A 23,885-nucleotide genomic window follows, 5' to 3' on the forward strand; every position below is an offset into this window, starting at 1 on the left:
CTCAGAAAAGTTTCACCAAAACAGATATTTTGTGTAATAGTCCTTTATGTACAAACTCAGGGAAGAAAAAACCAGCCACTTCTGCAGCCCATAAACACCTGTGACATCCTTAGCATCCCATGTCAGTGAGTCCCATGCTTTAATGGTTTGCAGAGAGGTGCTTCCTCCTGTTTGATGTGCAGCTGCCACCACCCAATTTTTTCTGAGGCTACTGGATTCTTTTCTTAAAGAAGACAGTGACTGGGGACAATTCTTCACTATCTCTGCCATTCAGGAATTGGCTACGTGGGCAACTCCACAAAAACCCAAATTTTTGCATTTGAAGCTTTGCATATCCATTAAACCTTTTATCCACTTATTCAACAAATGGCTGTTTCTGCATAATATCATTTTGCCCCTGAAGTACTTCAAGGACAGTCAGAGCATGCCTAGCTCTCCACCACCACAGGACTGAGGGATGCCTCCTTTCAGTGTAAATTTTCTCTGCAGGTCACCAAGCATGGTTGCATTCCTGAGGGCAGGGGAAGGGCCTTGTGTACCGGTGGCTCTGCTGCTCTCAGGGTATGAAAGAAGTCTCCACAGCAGCATTTCTGCTGATGTGTCTTTGCTGAGCTGCAGCAGCCAAGGTGGTGCTCATCATGTGTCAGATGTTCCTGGATGACACTTAGCTGTTCAATAACTAGTGGCATGAGCCCAGCAGAAGCATGCTGAGTTGTTTTGGTTTGATTGAGTTCTGGTTGTCTCTGGTACAACCTGCTTTGCATGTGAGCGCTCCCTTTGCTAAAGGGGCTGGTAAGGCAGGGCAAAATTGCCAGTAATGTTCAATTAAACAAGCTGAGGATCTGCCCTGGATTTACGTAACTTCCTGTAAAGACTATTTGAGGAGCTTTGTATGCCAGCTTAGATCTCGAGCTTGTCTTCCTTACGGGGTGTTCCTGCCTGCCACACCAGCCCTTGGAAAAGAGAAGAGAGCAGGGATCTCCTTTGCCTGAGCTCCCAGTGCTCAGAGATCACTTTGAATCAAAAATGATCCAGTTTGTTGGATGTCAAGTGCCAAGTCCTCTGTCTTCTCTCCTCCTTTTCCCACATCTGGGCTCGCAAAGAAAGCTTGTTTGCCTCCTGCCTTGCCAGGAGGTATCACCAGCAGAGCAGAGTACTTACTCTGTGGTCAACACGCTTGGTGTTACTGATTGCTGAACTCAAAGCAGCATCTACCTTCGACTTCACAACACTATGTTCAGCTAACATGAACAAAGGCTGTATTATCTCTTCACAGCTAAAATAGCCTGTCTTTCTCAATTACTTTCTTGAGCTGATTGCCTCTGTCCTCTAACAACCCCATATTTGTGGCAGAACATTAACAGCAGTGGCATCAGTACAAAACCTGATACTGCTCAGAGCCTTTTTTACTTGACTAAATGTATGATAATTACTTATTTACTTACTGCTGGCTAACCATGTCCTTTGTGAATGTGCAGCATGATCTCCAGCCTATGGAAATACAATGAATTCTTCTTCTTGAAGCGAAAGGGTACAATATTACTGGTTTTTTTTCTGTGCTATATAAGAAGAATCCTTATGTTGTATTGTATGAGATGTTGCAATGTTCTGTCTCTTAAAAAAAAAAAAAAAGGATTCAGGAAACCTGTAAGCCTTTATTAAGTGAAGAAATTTGTAAAAAGGAGCTGTTTTTAAACTAGCTGTTGCTATTTGTCTTGTCTTATTGCAGGTATGTTCTTTATTTTCTGAAAAGTCAGCTGTGTGCTAGTTATCGTGACGGATCCAAGACCATTAGCTGTTTATGGAAAAAAACGTGGTTTGGATTCTGTTTGTAATTGCTGAGAATTAACTCTTAGCCCAAATATCATTAGAGGAAAAACTGATGCTTTCTCTCCACTCTGCAAGCAAAACAACCCAACAAAGCCAAAACCCCGATTAGTAGGAGCGGTTCCAGTGCAAACACGCGCCCTCAATGTTTGCAGTGCCAACACTGTGATGCTGTGCCAGTGTGAGAGTGCTGTGAAGTGTTGCTGGCTTGTGATGTGCATAGCTGGGGAACAGCGCGGGGGTGCGATGGAGGATTTGTGGCAATTTCTGGGGGAAGGAATATTGTTTTGGTAGGTTGTGGATATCTGTCTGTGTTGAACACTTATTACACTGATGGTTCTTGGCATGTGTTGGTGCTTTCAGTTGTGTTGTTGAATCGGGAAGCATCAGTGAGTGCAGTTTTAAGTAGTTTATTTGTTCATCTCTTGAAGTTAAAAAAAGAAGAGAGAACTGTTACTAATCTCAGGTTTCTTGCAGATAGGAACATAGAGTCTGCATCCAGCAAGTTTCTCCATGGCAAGTTTTTTTTGCAAAGATCAAGAAGTTGGTATGATAAGTCATAAAGAAGTGTTCCTCTTTGAATTTCAGTGAGGGGAACAGTGAATTCCAGCAAAGCATCTTTTTTAAGATGCTATTCAGAATGACAGAGTCCCTTGCAGCCGTCCATGAATCTGGGGTATACCTCTGTATCGTACTGGCATATCCCATGATTAAGTCATCCATCGATACGGCAGTGTGGGTTAGCTCAGGGCTATCAAGCTGCGCTAATCTCCTGCTGAGTAAACAACACAAAGGTTCCTGGATTCATTCCTGTTTCCTTAAAGGGTTACAATCAAATGCAGGCAATTACAAGAGAGAGTGAGTGAAGTGTAGCTCTAGATATTACACCTGATTTCAGGCTCTCGGCCCAGGGTGTGTATGGGTTTTCTTAGGGGCTGGTGTTTTCTTTGTTTTTTAAGAAAAAAACCCTTGCAAAACAATTGAAGTTTTTCTAATTTTTCAGTGTATTTTTTTCCTGCCATTCCCTTTGGGAAGGGAGAACCCGACAACCACCCAAACAAATTCCAAACAATGGAAGCAAATTTCCTAGAGAAGGGAAAGTGCAAAATTAATTTTGATGAAGTGCACTGAGAAAGAACTCTCTTCTTTCTGCTCTCCTCTCAGCCTTTTCAGGCACCGTAGCAGAGCCTTTTTAAACAATTTGCACCAAATGGGTGGCCAATTCCTTTGAGCAGCTTTTGGAAATTCAGCCTGCGTGGAAGCCAGTTTGATATGGGCATCAGCATTGTTCCCTGGCAAGACCTCTGTTCTACCTTCACCTGGTCAGATTTGTATGGCTGTAATTTTGTCAATGCATTTAGAATACATGCTTTTTGCATGCAACCAGGATAATAATTGCATTATGTGTATTTGATCACTGAATCTCACAGTACTATAAAATCTGGGATGTGTAGATGTGACCGTCCTGCAAGAAGCACTTTTTTAGTAATTATTGGCTTTCAAAATATTGGAAGAGAAAGGAAAGTAGAACAAACAGAACAAGTGGCATATGTTTGATATAAAATGGTATAATGACCTATGAAGCTCTTATTGCCCTTTTCTTTTAAAACGTACCTGTTACTTAGCTGCTCCTGAGTGATGCTCCCTTTCCATGAGCAAGCCACAAATGCTTTGTACTACCACATGCTGGCATGCTTCTGCTGCACGTTTGTAATTTGCTGAAGCAACAGGCTTCTGCTGAAGGGATGCCTTACGCCAGCCCTTCATCTCCTTCTGTTTGTATAACATCCTCTTGTGCATGGGATCAGACCTGTCTCATTCAGTGTATGCATGAAGAGCATGGTCATTGCACACCTAAGCACCCAGTAAATTCCTCCTCGTAAAGTTGTAAGACTCTTCTTCTGCACCAGGTGTGGGAAGGAAAGGGGGTTAGTTCTTCTGATCTGTTTAAATACATGGCTTAAATATTTAGCTTAGTATGGGTGTGTTTTTCTTGTTTCTAATAAAATTGTCTTAGGCAGAGATACAAGAGGATGTCTTCTGGGAAACTTCCCAGCAAGTATCTAAGCACTTTGGTTTGTGGTACACCTTGAATACCTGCTATGTACCTGTAAGGATTCTATCTGATTTTTCTTTCTAAACTACCAACACTGTTTTAAGTTTGGTCAGGCATTGGAACAGGCTGCCCAGAGAGGTGGTGGAGTCACCATCCTGGAGGTATTTAAAAGACATGTAGATGTGGCACTTCATGACATGGTTTAAGAGACATGGTAGTATTGGGTTGACGGTTAGACTTGATGATTCTAGAGGTCTGTTCCAACCTTAATGATTCTATGATGCTTTAATATTCCCTTCTACCACCATGTCACTAAAAATTCAGTGGTATAGGAAAGCAAAAAAACTGCTTTCCCTTATAGCTCCACAGGACCCAAACACTGAACTTGCTCTGTAATCCTGGATAAGCCTCTTAACCAGTTATGCTTAGTTTTTCCTGCTTTGTTAACTGTTGATGAAAATTTGGCTGTGCTCCCCACTTTCCTTTCCTCCTTGTCATCAGGCTGTGGGGGGAAAAAAACCCCCAAACCCAAAGTTGTCATGTGCACACAGTGGTCATGGTCACACAGATAAGGCCTTGGCTGTTGATAGCATTTTAGCCATGACTTTTCTTTACCACTTTAACACTACTTACTGCTACAACAGGAAGCTTTCTGAGACAATAAATTGAAAACCATGACACTGTAATGCTACCTTGAAATGAAACTAGTATCTCTCCTTTCCAGGAAAAGCACCTTGGGTCTCTTCGCTTCGAAATTTGCAGTTTTTTCAAGTTCTGTGTTCAAGTTTTTCATTCTTCGGCTTTGAGGCTTTGAAACTATTTTGATGCTTGAGTTTCACATATAATTATTAGTCTCCGGGATCCAAGTCTTAAAATAGTTCCAGCTGTCACAAGCACCAGAATCGAATTGGAGGAGCTGACAATCTATAAGCACAGGCAGGTGACGTGACTTACCCAGGGCCATATGGCAAGCTGAGTCAGGATTAAAATTCAGGTCTTGTGATTTCCACTAAGAACGCCATGCCCACGGGATCCAGCTGACTTTCTGGCACAGCTTTGCACAGGACAAACTGCAGTTCATGCCTCAGGTGGTTAAAATATGCACATAAGACTGGTCTGAGTTACTGCTATGTAGAAATGCAAGACCTGGTGTTAGCTGTCTTTACTGGCAGTCTAACTTCCTGTTCTGTGCTGTGTCTGAGAAGATCTGTGTTTGCTTTCCAGGCAGTGGGAAAGTTGTCTTGCAGAAGCAGGTGAATTTTTGCTTGCTGGGCTCCAGTGCACACTGTGGCAGGAGATATCTGGTGTAATCCACAGAGATTGAGGATCTCAGTGGAGAGGTCCTCATCAGGACCAATCATCCAGAGTCCTGAAGACTGGCTTTTTCTCGAGCTCTGTATAAGGTGGTTCAGATGTTGGACACTGCCCAGGTCTGGACTGTGCAGTATCAGAGCTGACCTTGAGCACAGGCAGCCAAACACCTGGCGTGGGGTAAAGCTGGCTGCAGAAGAGCATTGCACACTGAGGCTGCCAGGGTGATTGGAGCCCATCGGTGCCCCTGTGTCCCTGGCACTTCCTTCTTCCTGGTAGATCTCCCAGGCCCAGGTGTTGGTTTCTGTTATGGTTCCCAGATGTAAAAGTGGCAGGAAGCACTTGTTTGAGCTGAAGGTGGGACTCCGTCTCTTGTGGAGTGGGTGCTGGTCAAACTGTGACCCAGAAAACTGGAATAGTCCCATGAAGCTTTGTCAGCACCCACTGATTGCAGCAGGTACCCCATTTCTATCAGCACGTTTATGTAAACAGTGAATGTTTTCATACCGATTTGAAGGGAGGCTGGTCAAGTGTCTTGGAAGACAAGGGAGGAAGCAGGTGGCTCAGGAATTGCCCGAGGCTGGCAGTGGCTAGGGGCTGCAGATCTCTTCTGGAAAGCCTTCTCTGTGCTTGCCCTGCTGTTACTCTTCCCTCACCAGCCATTCACGGCCACCATTGAGGGCAAGATGCTGGGCTAGATGAACTCTGCCATGACCCCTTGTGGATGTTCTTATGATGGAAATCAACAGCCCAAGATGAAGAGATTGTCCTGACTCCAGGCTAGGTGTGGAAACTAATTCTTAACTTGTGCTGGCTCAATGACTACTGTGTCCTGACAGAAGGAACCTGGAAAAATTAATCCTGTCAGGAAGTTTTGGTAACAACCCTTGGCTTTGTCACTGGAGGTGTCTTGGCTTACATCTTGCTGGGGGACCCTGGCAGGTTTCCCTGACCAAAAGCATTATATGCCCATACCAATCTTCTGTCTTCTCCACTTGTGTCAGGCAAGCATGGCTCTTCCCAAGCTGATCTTTCTGCACCCAGGCCAGCTCTGCTGGCCTCTTTTGGGTAGCAGTCCCCAGTTTTAGTATTGTAGTGACCTCAGCCTCCTTCAAAGTTGTCCTTCAGTGATGTTCTGCATCTTGCTGATGAATCTGCTTCCCAGTAGTTTGCAGTGATGATCTGTAACTGGGGAATGTGTGACAGCACTTGTTAGACTCAGATCTGCTTTGTGCCTTGTTCTCATTTATGCCATGCAATGCCCTTAGTAACACGGATGGAGCTGAAGAGCTTCTCAGTCAAAGGCTTCTGGGAGAGAAGTCCATCAGAACTGCAGTGTATTTTGCTTACTGGGGCTCTCTCTTATTTGCTGCTTTGTTCCTCTACAAGTGCTGTCTCGCCATTGACAGAGCCACATCTGGCTTGATGCAGCTTGAACAAGAGATTCTGCACACTGAACCTCGAATTAATGGGCTTGGGCTCTTACATGTGAGTGAAATCCTTTCAGACTCTTGTCCACGTCAGGCTCCCAGCTCTTCTAATTAAGAGGCTTTTAGCTCAGCCAATGTTTGGGAGCTACAGTACAGCTAGGCTTTTGACAAAATGAGGAGATGCTAGAGGTAGTGATGTAATGGGTCCAATTTCAGCTTGCAATATCTCTCTGAGAGAGAACAGAACACCCTCCTTGTATAATCTTTTGTTTGCTGCAGCAGAGCTGGGTAGATGTTGACTGTGTGGGCTGCTCTGGCTTTTGAAATAGAAGTGATGAGGCTGCTAACAAGAAAGTTCTTTACTTCTGGGGACCTCAGTGTCTCTTAGGCAGATAGAGGAATGTTTCAGAAAACATTTCTGATTTGCACTTTTTCTTATTCTGGCTGATCTCTGCAATCCTGTCATGGCTTTTGCTTTGAACTCCCATTTTGTTTCTTCCTCTGCTGCTGCCTTCACTCACTGTCTGGTACAGGGTGCTGTTTGTGCTGAGACTCTCTGCAGAAGGAAACGGTCTGACAAAAAGCTTCAGCAAGGTGGCCGGTAGCAGCCAATAATTATCATTCATTAGTGTGGCAGTGTGATTCCTCACTGTAATCACCTGTAAAATCTATGCAGCATAAGATATTTTGGTGTGTTTTGGTTGTTTTTTTTTTTTCTTTCAAAGCCAGATTTGCAACTTTCACTGTAACGTGAAAGTAAGCTGGGGTTCTTTCTGGACTCTTTACTACTAACACATAGAGACTTGCAGCCAGAAGCAAGTTGACTATCCAGCTAATGCATAGAATCAAGCTTTTGTCTCCAGATTTTGCTTTGTTGCCTCCATAACACAAACAAATCTCCGTAGGAGGCTTTGTTTGAAAAAGAGCAAGAAGGACACCCTGTCTTCTTGCTTTTCATGCTTTCTTCCCTCCTTTCCTTTGCAGTGTTGCCCAAAGTTTGTGGCCAGCTCTGTGTCTGTTGCTTTCCAGGGATGTCTACTTAACCAGAAACATCTAAGGCTACCCATTTATAGGTAGTTTTCTGCAGAGTTTCAAATAAGTATTTTCTCAAGTAACACTAAGTGGAGGTGCCCTGAAAAAACCCTGATTTGAAGGGGGGAGTGAAGCGTTCTGCTTGTTCTTTGAAGCAGAACCATCCTCTGGCTCATAAACCAGCAGTAATAAATGGAGTCACATAGTGTGGTACATAATTGCCTTCTCCTTTGTGTCAGCTTCATATAGTTCTCACATGTGACGTTCTTCCTGGCCATCATGTTCTTTATCCTCCCATTGTACTAAGAGAGCAAACAGAATTAACTTGTTTGCTATCACGGCATCTATATGTGGCTTTTAATTTCTCGGACTAAAAAAAAAAACAACCAAACCAACCTTCAAACCCTCTTTGTCTAGTACTGTTAAATCTGCTCTCAGCCTGCTTGCGCAGCTCACTTCTGCCTTGTAATGCAGAACACAAATCTGCAGAAGTCTAAAGCAGTCAGTGCAACAAGGCTTAAAAAATGTGGTGGTGCTGCTGATGAAAAGCTGGAGAGTGTTACATGGCATCAGTAAATCAGAAAGTGGGGTGGGGTAGGGATGTATTGTACGCATCTTTATAGTCAGTGCTGTGCGTAAAGGAGTGCTCTCATTCCTAGCCCTTTTGTTTTAGGTACTTGTAAATAATGGGAATTATTTTCTTTGGCCTCTGAAATGTCTCCATAAACTTGTGGTTTCCTTCCTATAAAGGTGAACATTTCAGATTAAAATACTGTTTTGGCAGCTTATGAGCTCTCAAAACAGAGGCTGGGAGGCAAGAGGGACAGGAGTGCCCAACTTATTAAATTTTTCCCAGTGTAGGAATTGTCTGACCTTTCTTTGTGCTGTAATAATGTGAAAGGAGATGGAGTTACTATTTGGGAAGGGTTAACAAGAAAATGTCAGAGATAGAAAGCCAGCCAGGGGACCTGGGTGGCAGAGGGCTGGGAGAGACATTCCTTCTTCTGTCTTCTCTGTCACTTGCATAGATCTTCCTCTGCCTTCATCCCCCTCTGGGTTCTTGCAGTTACGATGAAGGTTTGGTATTCAAAGGTGGTGCAGAAAATCAACAGGAGGAGGAAGAGCACCTATTATTACCAGAGGAACCAGGACCAGAGAGAAGCATACTGGTCAGGGCATCCAGGCAGCTGTGCAAGAGCTGGGTCTGACCTTGCTCGTGGTGTTTGAGCTCCCTGTCTCAGCTAATGTGGGACTATGTCTGTGCTCCCATGCAGATTTACCTGCACGCTTTAATATTCCCTACCTACCCTCTCAACTTTGCTGAAACCTTCCCATGGCACCTGACTTTCACTAGCAGATAACTCTGCCCTGTGGGTCTGAGCCAGAGGAGGAGAGATGGCAAAAGAGCATCGTTGCTTGGTGTAGGGTCTGGAGCCCATCGCAGTGTGGAGGGTTACAGCTGTGCGGTAGGCTTGGTTATGCCCATGTTGTGTATGGTGTGTACCTATGTGTGGTGTGTACCTTTGATACAAGCTCTGCACACTGTCTGTCTTCCCCCGTCCTCCCCTCGGTAACAGATATGGATGCTGAATATTGTTATTTCAAAGCAACAAGGCATAAAACTAGATGGCGTGTGGGGTGGAAGTGGAGGGTCACGTTTGACTGGGATTTCTGTGTTTCCTGCCCTGCAGCTCTTCCATTTGCCCTGGCCCTGGGGAAAAAGACTTTGAGAAGATGGAGAACCAGAGGGGAGCACTCTTGGGATACATCCACTGGGAAGGAGAAGAGGAAGGGGATGAGGAGGATGGGGTAGCTCCTGGTGCTTCTCCTTCCAGCCAAATGAGTGAATTGGAAGATGTGCAGGTGGAGATGCTCAAGAAGGCAAGGGAGCTCTTCCAGCTGTGTGATAAGGACAAGAAGGGTTTTATTACCAAGGTGGACATGCAGGTGAGGGGAAAAAAAATCCTTCCCATTTCCTGCGAAGAACCGTAAATTCATGGGTGGCAGAAGAGGGGAGAATGTGGCATGTCTTTACTTTTGGCAAGTGTGGGTGTACACATGGGCTCCATCTCATTCAGATTTCTGGGACCCAAACTCTACCACAGCCATCTGCTAGGAACCAAAAATCCCAGGAGGGCTTGGACCTCCAGGGAATTCCTGGGACAAGTGTGACCGCAATTCCAAATTTTTAAGGAATGCATAAAATAAAAAAAAAAATTGCAACATGCAACAGTTCCTACAAAATTAAGCGTGCAGTGGATGGGAAATCTGGGGGCAGGAATCTTCGGTTTTATTAAAAAAAAAAAAACACACATAACAAACAAAACAACCTTTCCCCCCCCAAAACACAGTCAACAACAACAAAAAAATCCACCAACCTCTTCACAAAAAAAGCTGTATTACTTTTTCTGTCTTAATCATAGCTAAAGCCTGATCTCAAAAACTCACTTTCGACCTGAACTATAACTTTGCTCTAGAATAATGTGTTTTGCTGCTTTCTGTTAAAAACAGTATTTGTTAACGGAATCTCTGTAGGTCTTTGAGTTTTGTGTTAATGGTTTATCTGGAAAGTTACATGCAGATTGTTTTTCTTCTGTCTCATCTGTCCGTCTGTCTATAATTAACACTTGGCAGGTCCATACTGGTTTAATTATTGACTGACTTTGGGTTGTGGGAGGCCTAATATTGTACAGTTACATTAATAAATATTTATTAAGCTTTACCTGCAGTTGCATGTTTAACAGTCAGTCATGAAGTTTTATTCTACACCTCTTGTTATTTGGAAGCTTCTTTGGGTGCCCCTTCATACTTGGTGCTCTACACACGTATTATGAAGCGAAATCTCTCTGCTCCTTGTCTCTCCTGTGGGAATAGTGATACGGTCCCAACAGGCAGAAGATGACAGAAGAAAGCTATCTCTCTGTTGTGGACTGAATGTTTTGTTTATGATCCGCAAGATTTCCTGCGAGAGATGGGAACTGAATCCAGACACCCACAAGTCTGTCCCCCTTCTCTGCCCAAAGAGATGCAGCTGGTACCTGATGTGGCCGTAGAGAGCTCTCTGGGGAGCAGCAGTGGTCACAGGAAGCTGGCAGTGCTCCGGGGGCAGCTACCTTTGGGCAGGGCTTGGGCACAGGTGGGGAGAGGCAGGCAGTGTACTAGAGGCAGTGGTTCTGAGGTGGGGGAAGGAAGATGGTTAAGCTCCCTCCAAACAAAATAAGCTGAAGCTCCCTCTCTGCAATCCTGTCTGAATCATCCAGTAATGGAAAGCATTGCTGTATCAGTGGGTCCAAACAGACATTTGTCATCAGTCAGCTGTACTGGCAGGCTGTTGCATCCAGACAGGATGCAGTGCTGAAAGAGCACATGGCTACAGGCCAAAGCTGAGGACAGCAGGGACAGGAGCTAGTCACAGAGAAGACTTAAGTCACGTCTTAATTTTGTGCATTCTTTTGTCTCTGCAGCGGCTCCAGAGTGAACTCCCTCTAACCCTTGAACAGCTGGAGACTGTTTTTGACAGCTTGGAACAGAACAATAATGGATACTTGACGCCTGTGGAGTTCAGTATGGGACTAGGTAAGGACTGCAGAGAGGCACAGGAAGAAAAAAGCCCACCTGTGACATGATGTTTTGTGTTGGTAAGAAATAAAGTGCAGTGGTTCTGCTGAAGCTGTACCAGCTATGCAGTGCAATACCCCACGCTTATGTGAATATAATTGGAGAAGGTGTGTGTGCAATACTGCTATCCCCCTTCCTGAGGCTTTGTGTTGCCTTCTGCCAAAACTCTTACCTGAGAACCTGGTAGAGCCAGCTTCTGAACACCTCCTGCTGGAGACAGTACATACTGCAGCCTGTATCTGGCTTGTGATCCACAGTTGTTCGTCTGGATAAGGACCCTCGTTGGATGAGGGGACAGAAATATGCCTCTTGGCAATTGTCTCCATATGGTTTATGCAGTGCTGTTCAAGGATATAAGGAGTCCTGTCAGTAGGCTAGCACACTGGGAAATGAGCTTTTGTTTTCCTCTTGCTGTTGCCTTTTAAAAACACTAGGAGAATGCTAATCCTATACCAGAGTCGTCATCCAGCAGCACAAGCAATGCAAGAGGTGTTAAGGAAGACAAACGACCATAGCACTAATAACCTTTGCTGTGGGTGCTTACTTGCCTTAGCTGGTTGTAAGCTTTCAGAAAATCTGCACCCTCTTAGCACCTTCCTTGGACATGTAGATGTGTTAATGGGATCAGGTCAAAGCAAGTGAACACAGGTGGTCTAGGGTTTTCAGAAGTGATTGAGGAGGCTCTTGAGTTGTGGTGTCCTGATTGCTCATATTGTGGTTGCTCATGGCTTTCTCACAACTTGGAGGGGGGATATTTTTAGTGCTTCAACTTGAATGGCTAGAAACAGCCAGCCCTGAAGGGAGAAGCTGTAGAGATTTCCTCAGAGAAAACATGGAAAGCTGTGTCTTTGGCTAGCCTGTTCTGGGAATGTAACCCACTGAGTGCCTGCTGACTATGTCCTGTTTCTGCCTTGTGTCCCTGCCTGTGGCTGAAGCCTTGTTGGCTGGTTCTGCTGCATTTGCCAGAAACAAGAGTCATCTCAGGAGTGTTGGCTTTCCTGCCTGGTGCTGTGTAGAAGGTGAATGGGTGCCATTTGGGCACCTTGGGCACAGTGTCCTCTGTGTTATGGCTTGGTTATTCCCAAATCTCATTGAGCCATTTGTCCCAGCCATAGCCATAGATGGACATCATGAGGGTACCTGCCTCAGTGCCATTGCTGGCAGAGGTCGGCAAGATTTTCTTTGTGTCAGCCACCAGTTGTCACGTACTACCCTGTGTTGGTAGCCTGGCTCTGTGGGACTTGCTCCGGTCTAGCCAAAACACTTCATTTCTGCATTTCTTTTCTTTATGGTTATTCTTTGTCTGGCTTCATTGGAATCCTTTTCAGACTTTGCCCCTAACTCAAGAGTTTGGCCTGCCATATTCCTGTCTTCCTCTGGAGTGTGCAGAGGGGAAATCAAGGGAAGTGATTCAAGCTGCAATCAACTCTGCTTCTTGAGAGGGTTCCTTGCATGGCCTCTGAGAGGTTACAGGGTGCATCTGTACAACTGACAAAGGAGCATACCTTTGAAATGTTCAATTTAAAGCAATCTGAGATCCATCTAGGATGTCAAAACAATCTTCAGATCATTCTCTACCTCAATTTTCCCCGCTGTAAAAGAGACATAATGAGGGATAATGACTCTTCCTTTAAAGTAGACATCCAAAGTGCCTAATCTAAGACTATCTCCTTAATTAACTGTGCAAGCCTCAGGTTTTAAGCTGAGTAGGGCCTGTATCTCCACACTTCAAGTTTTTTTACAGCACGTTTTAAGAGCAGGAGAGAAGCAGTTGTGTTCTGGACATAGAGAGCTAAGCAGCTGAGTTAAGTGACTTCAAGGTACGTAAATAGTGGATATTTTTCCTCTTAGAGCAGCTTCATGTTCTCATCTGTGCTCTGAACATCCTTGGCTCCTGGCCCTGTAGCTGGAATGTAATTTCTGCCTTTTGAACCAAGCAGATATGTTTTGGAAAAGAAGAGTAGCTGCTAACGGAGGTCTGACCTCTGTATACAGGATGGGGGCTTGCGTTTGGATAGGATTGCTTGATTTGTTTCTTTGAGAAGAGTTTGTTCCCAGCACCAGTATTTGTCACATGCCTTGCAGAGCATGAAGTTTCCATGGCATTAGTGTCTCAGCATGAAACAGGGACCAGATAGCTGGAAGCCATCCATACGTGGGATGGGGGAGGAAGGGGTGTTCAGAGGCTAAGTTAATTTTTCTCAGACACTCTACGCAATCCTAGCAAGAGGTGGTCCTTGTCCCATAGCACTTGAATCAGAACTGACGTAGCACATGAGAAGGGAAGCGTAACGGTCACCTCCTCACATCTTCTTTTAAGCTGGGGCTAAGGCATGGTGCTATTCAGTGCAAGGCTTGTAGTCCCAGAGGAAGCTGTGGGATCACCAGCAACTGAACCCACAGTGCCACGCCATGGGCGTGAAGTGACCTGATGCTGCATGCTTCACATGCTGAGAATCCAAGGCTGTGAGTGGTAGGTCATCTTCATGCAGATGTGAGCAGAGCCCTAGCAGCCTGCTGTTGGCCTGGGAGCCAGTTTCAGTCCCAGCATTGCAAACTGGATGCTGACATCACTCAGGACATCAGAACAGAGGGTCTTTTCTGACCACAAGCTGTATTCTACACCAGCAGTGTGCAGGTAGCTTCTCATGGACCTCTGTTAGGCTGCCATTTAAATAGCAGCTTATTAAATGACGTCCAATTTTACTTTTCTTCTTCTTCCCTTCTCCTCACACCAGGAAAGTTAATAGGGATTGAACTGTGTCAAGGGGCTGGGAGAATGGATCACTCCAGACAAGAGGAGACCTTTGAGTCAGGCTGGTCAGATGACTTGGACCCGGCAGATGATGATGAAGAGAAGCGATTCTGTTCCATGATGGAGCAGCTCGAAGCAGCCCACATGTTTGAAGAGTAAGTAGGGCAGTTGCATGGCGTTACTTCTACCCTGTTTTGATCTTGCAATAGTAAAACTTCAAAGTACCAGCAAAGGCCAAAGTAGTGAACTGAGCTGCTTTGCTCTCTGAAGCACTGCTTGGGCTTTCTGTACCGCTGTCTTGAGTTTTCATATGCGTGGTAACAAATGCAGTGAAGTCTGGGTTTTCTCATCAGTTTACAATTACTTTTAGTGCCATGCTTTCTGCAAAGAGTTTCCCAAACTAGAGTTCATGACACAGCTGTAAAATGTAGCAGTTGGTGGCGTGGAAGCCCATCCACACACAGCACATGAAAAGAAGCATGTGAGGGTTAGACAAGGTAAGGAAGATGAAGGTACCATCTGTTCCAGAACAACGGGTGACTGTTCATGTATGTTCAGACAGTCTTAGTTCTAAGAGTGTCTGTGAAAGGTCTGTGCTTAAGGGGCTGTTTTGGACTGGGCTGATCTTGAAGAGTGTGAAAGGCTAAACTGGGCAAGGGGTGCTCACCTGAGCCTTGAAATTTGATATTAATGCCCTTGCATGTAGCCCCAGTAGAGTTTGCTGGTCCCAGTGTCATCCAGCCTTTTTTTAAGGGCCTTCTCAAGTGAAACATTATGCATAACTGGTTCTTACAGATGCACATCTGCTGGGGCTGGGGTCCCCAACAGCATCTGTGGCAGCCCTTCTTTTCAGGCATCATAGTCCAACAGTGCTGCCAATTTGCAGGGAGCAGCCCAGGCAGGGGCAGGAGACACGCAGGATTGGAGACAGAAGCTGAGAGTGAAGGAGTTTGCTGCTTTCAGAGGTGCATCTGTCATGAAACATTTTTTTTGTCTCATTTACATTGTGAGAAAGAAACCTGCATGTTTCATTTAATGCTAAACGACTTCTCCTGTCCTGAAAAATTCTGGAAAGCTCTTACGCCTCAAATAATGGAATGACACTGTGAAAGGCCATATTACTGTTCTGGAAAAATAGCCTCTGCTATTTATAACTCTCCTTTAAGAAGCATCAAGTCTTAAAGTGGAATTATCCTGTGTTTTATTTTGACAACTTACTTGCAGTTTTATGCAATGAGTTCAGTCATGTCATGCCTTTGTGCCAAGCCAGCTGCTGTGAAGAAATAATATAAAACTGAAGCTAATTGGGGTCAGAGCAGGAATCTGAACTCTTCACTGTTTCTGCTAGAAATAAATGGCTTTGTTTATTAACGGGACTCAATATGTTCTGTTATCTAAACCACGAAGTTTTGATGAAGTGGTAGTAAGTTTTTCAACTTGGGACAGAAAAGGAGGCTGTCATGCAATGGAGTAGGGGGAATCAAGAGCTTTCAGGGTTTGTTTTTTTTTTGCTGTTTCACAAAGAGTGTTAAGGGAGACAAATACATAGACAAACTAAAATATCTATTTGGACAATGTCTATAGGTATAATTCTGTACATTTCAAGGCAGTTCCTCCAAAGTACTGCATGGATTTTTTTTAAATATTAAAAAAAATAATAAAAAGCTCTTCTCCAAAAAGAAGCATGAAGTGATATCTGCAGGCTTATAAGACTCTTTAGGAAAGAGTAAGTTTATAAGTGCTGTGTTCAAGTTGTGATGAATTAAATGCCAAAACAGTGTAATCATTATTGCAGGTTCAGAAAAACATGACTTTGGGTTTCCAGGGCTTCCTCCATTATTACCCTGGTGTGACACCTGGACAAAACTGCTTCTTTTGTTTGTGCCTCAGATTCCAAACCTGTAAAGTAAATAAATAACAAGGACAGTAGCATCCACCAGTATGGTCCCAGGGTGAGAACAAAACCTATGTGTTGTGTGCTAAAATCCCTGGGCTATGACAATTTGCTGCTTGACCTTAGCTTACAGCAAATTTGCTGAGTGTTCATCTCTTCAAGTCTTGGTTTAGACACCAGATGTGTTATTGCTGAATACTTGAAAAAGACTCATTCCAGGTTTCTTCCCAGAGGACTTTTCTTTTCCTCTTTCAGACAACTTCCTTTATTTTAACCTTGCAGTAGATGTCACTCCACGTGCAAGCTCCATCACTGACAAACTTCCCTCTTTGTCATGACGGTGTAATGGAGGTCCTCACAGGAGGAGGGCAGTTTGTCTGTCCTGAGTGCATGTTGGAGTTGGAATAACAGTCCATAAGACGACACAAACTCATTTGCTTTCCTTCTCTCTTGTATGCTTGCTGTAGTCCACATGGAATTCGGGAGCTCTGGACTCGGCTACGAAAGGAGCGTCCGGAGCTCTTATCCAATTTTGAAGAGTTTCTGTTGCGTGTTTCATCATATATAAAAGAGGTGAATGATGAGAAGGAGTCTATGGAACAGGCATTGAAGCGGTAAGGAGAACATCATGGTCGTTTGCTGTCAGGAACCAGCTGATGCTTGGATGCTGCCTCAAATGCAAGGAGAGGCTGGGTTACAGGACACAGAGATATAATAAAATGACTCTTTATCTTGATCTGATCCCCATGGGTTTGTTTTGCGTGGGTGCCCACCCATAACATTTGGCCTGGTTAAAATCCCACTTGATGCCACACAGATGTTAGTGGAAATATGTTTCCACCCTCCTCTCCTGTTTTCTGTCTGTATTCTCTTTCTCTCTCCTTACCTGTGTCCACCCTGCCTTTTGTAGGAAGGAGACGGACCATGACCGAGAAGTCAGGTGCCTTTATGAAGAAATGGAGCAACAGATCAAAGCAGAAAGGGAGAGGTTGATCTGCCAGGTACCTAATCATTTTTGGCTGAATTCAAACTTTCTCTGGTCTGAAGCAGAGGTGGTGGCTCATCTGGACAAGGAACAGCTCTTACCATAGTCAGTGTTATATGCACAGCTGTGTGTCTTTACCTCTTCAGGAAGCACTGAGACATGACAGGAGTAACCTGCTCCACAAGGAACTGCGCAGCAAAGAGCAGGAGCTCGAGAAAATAATCTACCGGCAGAAGAAGGTAACAGGATCCAAATGCTTTCTAAATAAGTACGTCCTCTTCTACTGTCTTTCTGCTAAGGCTTTTTCTGACTGAGAGTGGTTTTCATCTGCTGAGGGTTGGTATTAGCTAATCTAGTACTAGCTAGTCTAGTTGTCTCCTGCCTCTGAAGGTGTTGAAGTGGTTTGTAAAGTGATTGGATTGTCTTCAACTGTAACGTCTTCCTGTGAATGTTTTGTCCATGCATTTTCTTATCTGCTTTGTTTTCTCTTGGCACAATCTTCCTATCAGTTGTACAATAACTACCTGGCAAGGAAGACAGGGTAAAAATTTGGAAGTTGTGAGTTTGGAGCCTTTTGTGGTGTGTAAGAAAGCTGTATGTGAATATACAAGCACTAAATTTCTCTAGTTTCTGTCTTCTGGCTGCTCCAAAATAACCCAGAGTGAACAGTTCTGTGATGTGTAGAGCTGTATGTACTGTATATTTGCATTTCAGCACCTAATGACATACTGATTAATCAGTCACAGACAAGATCAAAGCAGAAATTTTCCTTTAGTCTGCTGTCCCTGGCATGGACAGACATTTGTATGGGATGGTCCATTCTGGATGTCATTTTCCTTTTTGTCTGAAGAACTGAGACATGACCACCACAGAAACAAGTCATGGGAGGTACCTGTAAGATGTTGGCGACTGGGGGTATCCAAGTTGGATGCCCCCAAGTACCACCTGTCTGTGGATGAAACAGCACTTCTCTGAAATCATCAGCTCATTGTGCAGCAGCTGGATAAACCAGCAAGACTTAGGTGCCATCAGGAAGGATATTGAGAATAAAACAGAGGATGTAATTTTCCTGCTGCCCACACCCTTGATGTGCCTCAATTGGTGTGTGCAATTCTGGTCTCCTCTAACTCCACTGTGTCCTCCTTGAGTGTGAAGGTACAGAGAACTAATATGATTAGGGAAATGGAGCATCTGCCTTAGGAAGAAAAACTTGGAAAGCTTAAATGTCATTTTGGAGAGGAGGAGACTGAGGGAAGATATAAGTGAGCTTTATGGACTCGGGAAGGTGGTGGATAAGGTCCACATAGAACTGTTATTCCCTAAATCCTGCAACAGCAGAGGTGAGGGACACTCAGTGAGACCAGTATGAATTTGATTTAGAAGAACATACTTCTTTACTGGGCTTCTTGTCACAGGAGACAGGCAGTATCAGCAGTTCAAAAACAATTGGACAAACAAATGGACAACATGTTTGTAAATCTTTTGAAAGGAGTAATGGTCAGGGATGGGGCCTCTAACATCTCTAGTCCAGGGACCATAGATGCTGGGGGGTGTATGAAGGGAATCGACCATATTTAGGTGCCCAGGCATGCTCTTCCTAGGTAGCATCTCCTCTTGCTATGGGTCAAGGCAGAGCACTGGGCTACATGGACACTTATTCTTACTTGAAGGCTCATTTCTGATGCTCTTAGCCCTGAGGCTTGTAGTAAGCTATGTGGGTAATCAGGTCCCTCTTGTGGCGTAAGTCCGGTGTTGCGATTGTGCTGCTCTACGGTATTGCTTCCAAGTACAGACAACATACATAAAAGTACATACATACAAGTACAACATAAATGGGAGCGTTGTGTGTGATAGACACCTCTTAGGGAGGGCAGATGCTTACTTAAAGCCTGTCCTCTGGCTTACTGAAAGATCCAAAGGCTGTGAGCAGCAGTTGCTCTTTTAGTCTCAACTCCACTGCCCATCATGTGGTCATGTTCAAATTTTCCCTGATGTCCAAAGGACTGGAAGGCTCCAGACAAACCTGGGTGTGACTTGTGTCTGTAGCCTCAGTGGGGAGAGATGTGGGGCTTGTTTCAAGGAACCTAGGGAAGGTCAGCTCTGTTCACTCCTTCTCATGACTGTTGTATGTCTGTGCTGGCAGAGAGCAGGGTAGCAAGGAAAAAAGGACTTTATCTTGTGCCACAGTGCGCTGCTTTACTTTCCCTTTGTGAGTCTTTCTGAAGGTACAGAAAAGGCAGGCTGAAGGTATAAATGGGTTTCCACAAAAGTCCCTGCTCTGTGGTGAGATCACATCTCTCTGTGTACTTGCCTAACTTTCTAAGTGGCAAGAAGTTGTCAGATGTGGTATTTAAAGGGCTAACCTTGTCTCTGTGCTCAAAACTTTTGGGAACTTTTAGGAAATGTGATCTCCTGTCCAGTATTCTGCTTGTGCTGTTGTCTTTAAAACCGCCACCTAGCCTTGAACCCTGTGGAGGCTGACTCTGCCACCTACTACAGCGGTCAGAACTGGTTCCTGGTGCTCCCTTCTGGTTGCAAGTTCCCAGATGGCTACCACAATTCCGGTGTAGCACCAGCTTCAGCAGAGGGCCCTGGTTAGCTGGTATGGCTGGCTAGATACTGAAGTGTCAGTATGATCCTTCTCAAGATGCCCTACTTGTCATCTGAGATGGGTGGGTCTGACTGCTGTATCTCTCTTCGACTCTTTCCCACACTACACCATCCATTTGTGAGGAATCACATCACTGGTTGAATACATGACAGCTGTCTTTGAACTTCCCAAATCAGGCTTTTTAGTTGTGCTGGGGTCTGGTGCTGTCTAGAGTGCAACGGTGCCCCAGTGGCATTTAACAACATCTCTAGCCTGAGGTCCCATCTCCAAGAGTAGTAAAGGCTACCCAATCACTTGACTTTGTAGATGTAGTGTGAGATTCCCCTAGCACCTCAATATATTCCTCTTTCAGCTGCCATGCGCTCAAGAAGCCCCCAAACTAGAGGGTGCATTTCAACAAGTGTGCTCATTAAGTCCAGACAGACAGACCTGTTTCTGCCCAGGCCTCCTTTGACCCTCGTTTGCACTCTGATTTCTGCAATGCCTGATAGCAGCAAGCTCCTCATGCTGCCAGAAGAACTTCCTCAGCTATGCCTGACTAATTGCATTGCTTGCTCCCCAGTGTTGGCATGATGAGAAATAATTGCTTCCAATTCACCTTCCTGATGCTGCTGACAGTCCTGTAGACCTAAGTTGTGTTTACCTCCCTTCCTGCTCGTTGTTTACATCTGCTTTTTCAGCCTGTTTTTACAGGCATGATTGTAGCACAAAACTCTTCCTCTCTGTGTTTAACCCATCCTCCTCTTCTCCCATTGCAGCTGGAACATCAGCTACAGTCTCTGAACTCAGAGCAGCTGGAGACCCGTGTGCAGAATGAAAGGCTCCGGCACCTGAATGAAAACCTCTTGGAAGAGCTGGAGAAAAGCAAATGGGAGCTGGAGGCGGTGAAGGGGCAATTACAGAAGCTCCAGAAACAGGCTCAGCTTGAGCAAGAGCAGAAGGACAGGTAGGACTGGGCAGAGAAGGGGGTCTCAGGGCAGGGACCCAGGCAGATGAGGAAGGGGTGGCAAGTTAAAGAATAAGGATCTCTGATTAGAAGCCTTGGTCTCATCAGAGGATTGCCTGTCTCTTCTTGAGGAAAAGAAGTAACATCCTACTGGTCTTCTGAGCCTAAACAGGGAATGGCACTGCTACCTCCCACCTGCCATTGATATTTGGCTATAAAAGCACTATAAAAAATATAGATGTTCCTCAGCCTAAAGGGGCGGCTTCTCCATGTATTTTCCATGTCACCATCGCCTCTGTAAAGTCCCTACAAATCCTCTTCTAATCACTACTGTTCCTGTTTCTGGGCTTAATCTAATAATATGTAGCTGAAGCATCAGGATGTTTCAGATCCAGATGACAGTGATCATCCTTCCCATCTCTAGCTGATGAGGAAACTGGAGTGTGAAAGGAGAAAATGCCTGCCCTCACACTGGAGGTGAGCAGGAGAGCTGAGGTGCAACCCAACCATCCTAGCTCCCATGCAGTGCTGCTTCCCCTGAATCCTCCTAGCATAGAGCAGGCCCTTATCTTTGAGAATACCATGAGTGCTCCCGAGAAAGGGATCTTTGTAGTTCCTCTCCCATTAACTTATTTCCCCTTTTAAAATCCCCTTTGCCCAGGGATGTGTTTAGAGTCTCCAAGAACATGCAGAAAGAGAAACAGAGCCTCCTTCGGCAGCTGGAGCTCCTCAGGTAAGAACAGGGTTGGGGGGGAGATGCTGAGCTTTTGTGCACATAAGGGGCTGAGGTTTCAGCACTGTGCTCATTTCTTCCACAGAAAGCTATGGGAGTGTATTAAAGCAGTGGTCAGACACTGCTTTTTTTTCTAGGTCCAGAGAGAGTTGTGCAATCTGCCCAGCTCTGGCAGAGTACAGGCTGCGTTATTTCACCAAATAATCCCTCCACTAGAGGAATTTAGTATTTCCTGCTGGCCAAGGGGGCCATGTGGAGCCCGTTACCTGAGCTGGGATACATGGAAATGCCAGTATGTCCAGCAATAAATAACATCTTTACCTGTGTCCCAAGCTTCCTTTCTGTCCTAGCTTTCAAATGTTGGTCTTCACTCCGTTTTTAATGTGTGCTTCGTTGTGTCTCTCTTGTGTCTTCCTTTGGAGCAGAGAGATGAACAAGAAACTTCGAGATGAACGAGATGCTTTTGAAGCCAAGAAGCTGGTTAGTCTAAGAAAGAAAAACCTAATTCCCAGCCACTCTACTTTCATCCACTGCTGTTGCTGTCACCACTCCGGGGCCTGTCATTTCCACGGGGGACAATGACCTGAGCTCTCAAGGCCTGGTGTGGTGCTTAATACAGACTTCACAGCACCTCTCTGCCCACGCTAGAGACGATCTCTGCTGGTTGCTGTTGTCAACTGCCTGGGTTTAACCCAAGGCGTGCTAGCTTGTGACTGTCACACAGCCCTGTGCAGGGCTGCAGTGGGTGCTGTCTGCTGCACACATGGGGTCTGTGTGTTGTGACAGGCACTGGGCCCATGCAAGGAGGGGAGTGAAGCTGGATGCATCCCTGGAGCTGGGTGGTGAGGAAGATGATGGATTCCCATATGTGCTGCTGGCTGACTAGGGGTGAAGGGGGCATGGGAGGGTTTTGGAGTTTCCCTGACACCTTTAGTTTGTAGCAGATGTTTTCAGATGTTTCTCTGGGGCAGCTCCCCATTCCTGTGAACTCTGCTGGGGTAGAGGTGCAGCAGTGAGCCTTGTGTCACAGGGTTAGGAGAAAGATATCTGGAACAGTCAGCTCCATCTCTGGCCTTTCCTAGTCTCCAAGATAAGTACGAATATGTGATCTATTTTTAATTCTTATTATTTTTTCATGAAAAAGTCTTTGTGTTCCCAAATGTCACTGGCAAGGCTGCTCTGTGCTCTTCTTGGACCCATCCCTGCCACCATGTGTCTTTGCCTGCTCTGCCACCATGCCACACTTGAAGATCTGGAAGTAGCTGCCTTGCAGTGAGGACAGGCAGTGGTAGGCTGCGAGAGACTTTCTGGCTGGTGCGTAAGGGAACATGGAAGGAAGCATGGGGATCGTGCCCAGGTATGAGATGAGATGCCCTGCTTGGGGAGAGGCTGGAGTTCTTCTCCAAGTTGAGCAGCAGCTGTGTAAAATAAATTAACTAACTCTTTTGGAAGATATTTTTTCCTTTTTTTCTTTCCTTTTTTTTTTCCTTTTTTAAAGCTGCTAAGTGTGTGCATGCACCAGACCTTCCTGCTCCCTCTTGGAGAAGTAATAAACACAGTCACTCTGTAGCAGAGTCCAGTGCAAGCAGGCAAAGAAAATAGTTTGTTCTCTTTCCATGCATAGTGCTTCTTCAGCTTTGGGGTTCCTGTGGGTGGGGCGGGTGGCCCATGGAGACCATGGTTCAGGTATGTGCCTCTGTGTGTGCAAAGCTTGTCCACTTATCCTCTATTATCCCCTTTTCCCCTGCTAGGACCTGCTCAGGGCTGCTCTGAAACATGACAGCTGCAGGCAGACCTAAGAGAGAGCCTATCAGAGAGAGTCTTAGTACAAAGGAGCCACTTTCTCCCTTCCCTCTGTGCTGGCAGCAGGGATGGGGCAGCAGGGATGGGGCAGCAGGGCGAGCTACTCCTACCGTCATTGCTCATCTGGCAAGCCTGTGTCATACTGGGCAGATGAAGCCTGTACCAGAGTAAGGTTTTTTCCCTTTGTCAGCCATAACATCTTGTTGGCCACGCTTGTTTCAGTCCACAGAGATGCAGGGCTTCAAGGGATTGCAGAGATGCTGCTATTGTCATGCACCTGGAGAAGATCTGCTGTCTGGCCTGTCCCACTTTAAGGGGGAGAGAAAATAGCAATACTTCCCTGCAGCAGCAAAAAGGCGAGTCCAGCCTTCTGATGGGGATCCCTAGTGTGTGACACACTCTCTGGTAGAGTGTATCAGTGCTTTTATATGCTAAAAAGAAATCCAAGGCCTTAATATCCTCCGTTAGTGCTGGAAGAGTTGTGTTATTTCTGTGAAATGAAGGTGTAATGAACAGAGGTTCTTTCATAGCAAAAATTTTGAAGTGGTTTGAAGGAGGAGTTGGGCTGTATGTGGCTGATAGCAACACAGCTGCTGCTCCTTTGCACTTCCTGGTGGCCAGCTTATACCTTGCTCTTCATAAGAGCTTCTGCCCTTGACAGGGTGAGCAGACCCTGGCCGCACAGCGCTGTGGGGCACTGTTTTGCCCCAGTGGCTAGGTCACAGATAGCAACATGTGAGCAACGTGTCGCTATTTCTGCCTGTGTGCAAACTGCTAGGTGCTTTTAAGACCCAGGGGCTGTGGGTTCAGTTTCACACCCATGTCCCATCTGGCTATTGAGTTATGCTTTCATGCTGTATGTTGACAGAGTAAATTGCATGTCT

At 45.4% G+C, this 23,885-nt stretch overlaps 1 protein-coding gene across 2 annotated transcripts in view; it reads left to right on the forward strand.

The window, feature by feature from the left end:
* Positions 1-23,885, forward strand: part of CRACR2B (calcium release activated channel regulator 2B) — a 48,912-nt gene that overhangs the window by 10,864 nt on the left and 14,163 nt on the right. For both annotated transcript variants that reach the window (XM_075094468.1, XM_075094469.1), the window contains exons 2-10: positions 9,348-9,603; positions 11,121-11,232; positions 14,013-14,184; positions 16,391-16,537; positions 16,834-16,924; positions 17,055-17,147; positions 20,278-20,465; positions 21,127-21,198; positions 21,624-21,678. In XM_075094468.1, coding sequence (XP_074950569.1) covers positions 9,391-9,603; positions 11,121-11,232; positions 14,013-14,184; positions 16,391-16,537; positions 16,834-16,924; positions 17,055-17,147; positions 20,278-20,465; positions 21,127-21,198; positions 21,624-21,678 — 1,143 coding nt within the window. In that variant the 5' untranslated portion in view covers positions 9,348-9,390. The remainder of the gene's footprint in view (positions 1-9,347; positions 9,604-11,120; positions 11,233-14,012; positions 14,185-16,390; positions 16,538-16,833; positions 16,925-17,054; positions 17,148-20,277; positions 20,466-21,126; positions 21,199-21,623; positions 21,679-23,885) is intronic.

This window comes from Phalacrocorax aristotelis, chromosome 5 (assembly GCF_949628215.1).
Source record: "Phalacrocorax aristotelis chromosome 5, bGulAri2.1, whole genome shotgun sequence".
Classification (NCBI taxonomy): Eukaryota; Metazoa; Chordata; class Aves; order Suliformes; family Phalacrocoracidae; genus Phalacrocorax; species Phalacrocorax aristotelis.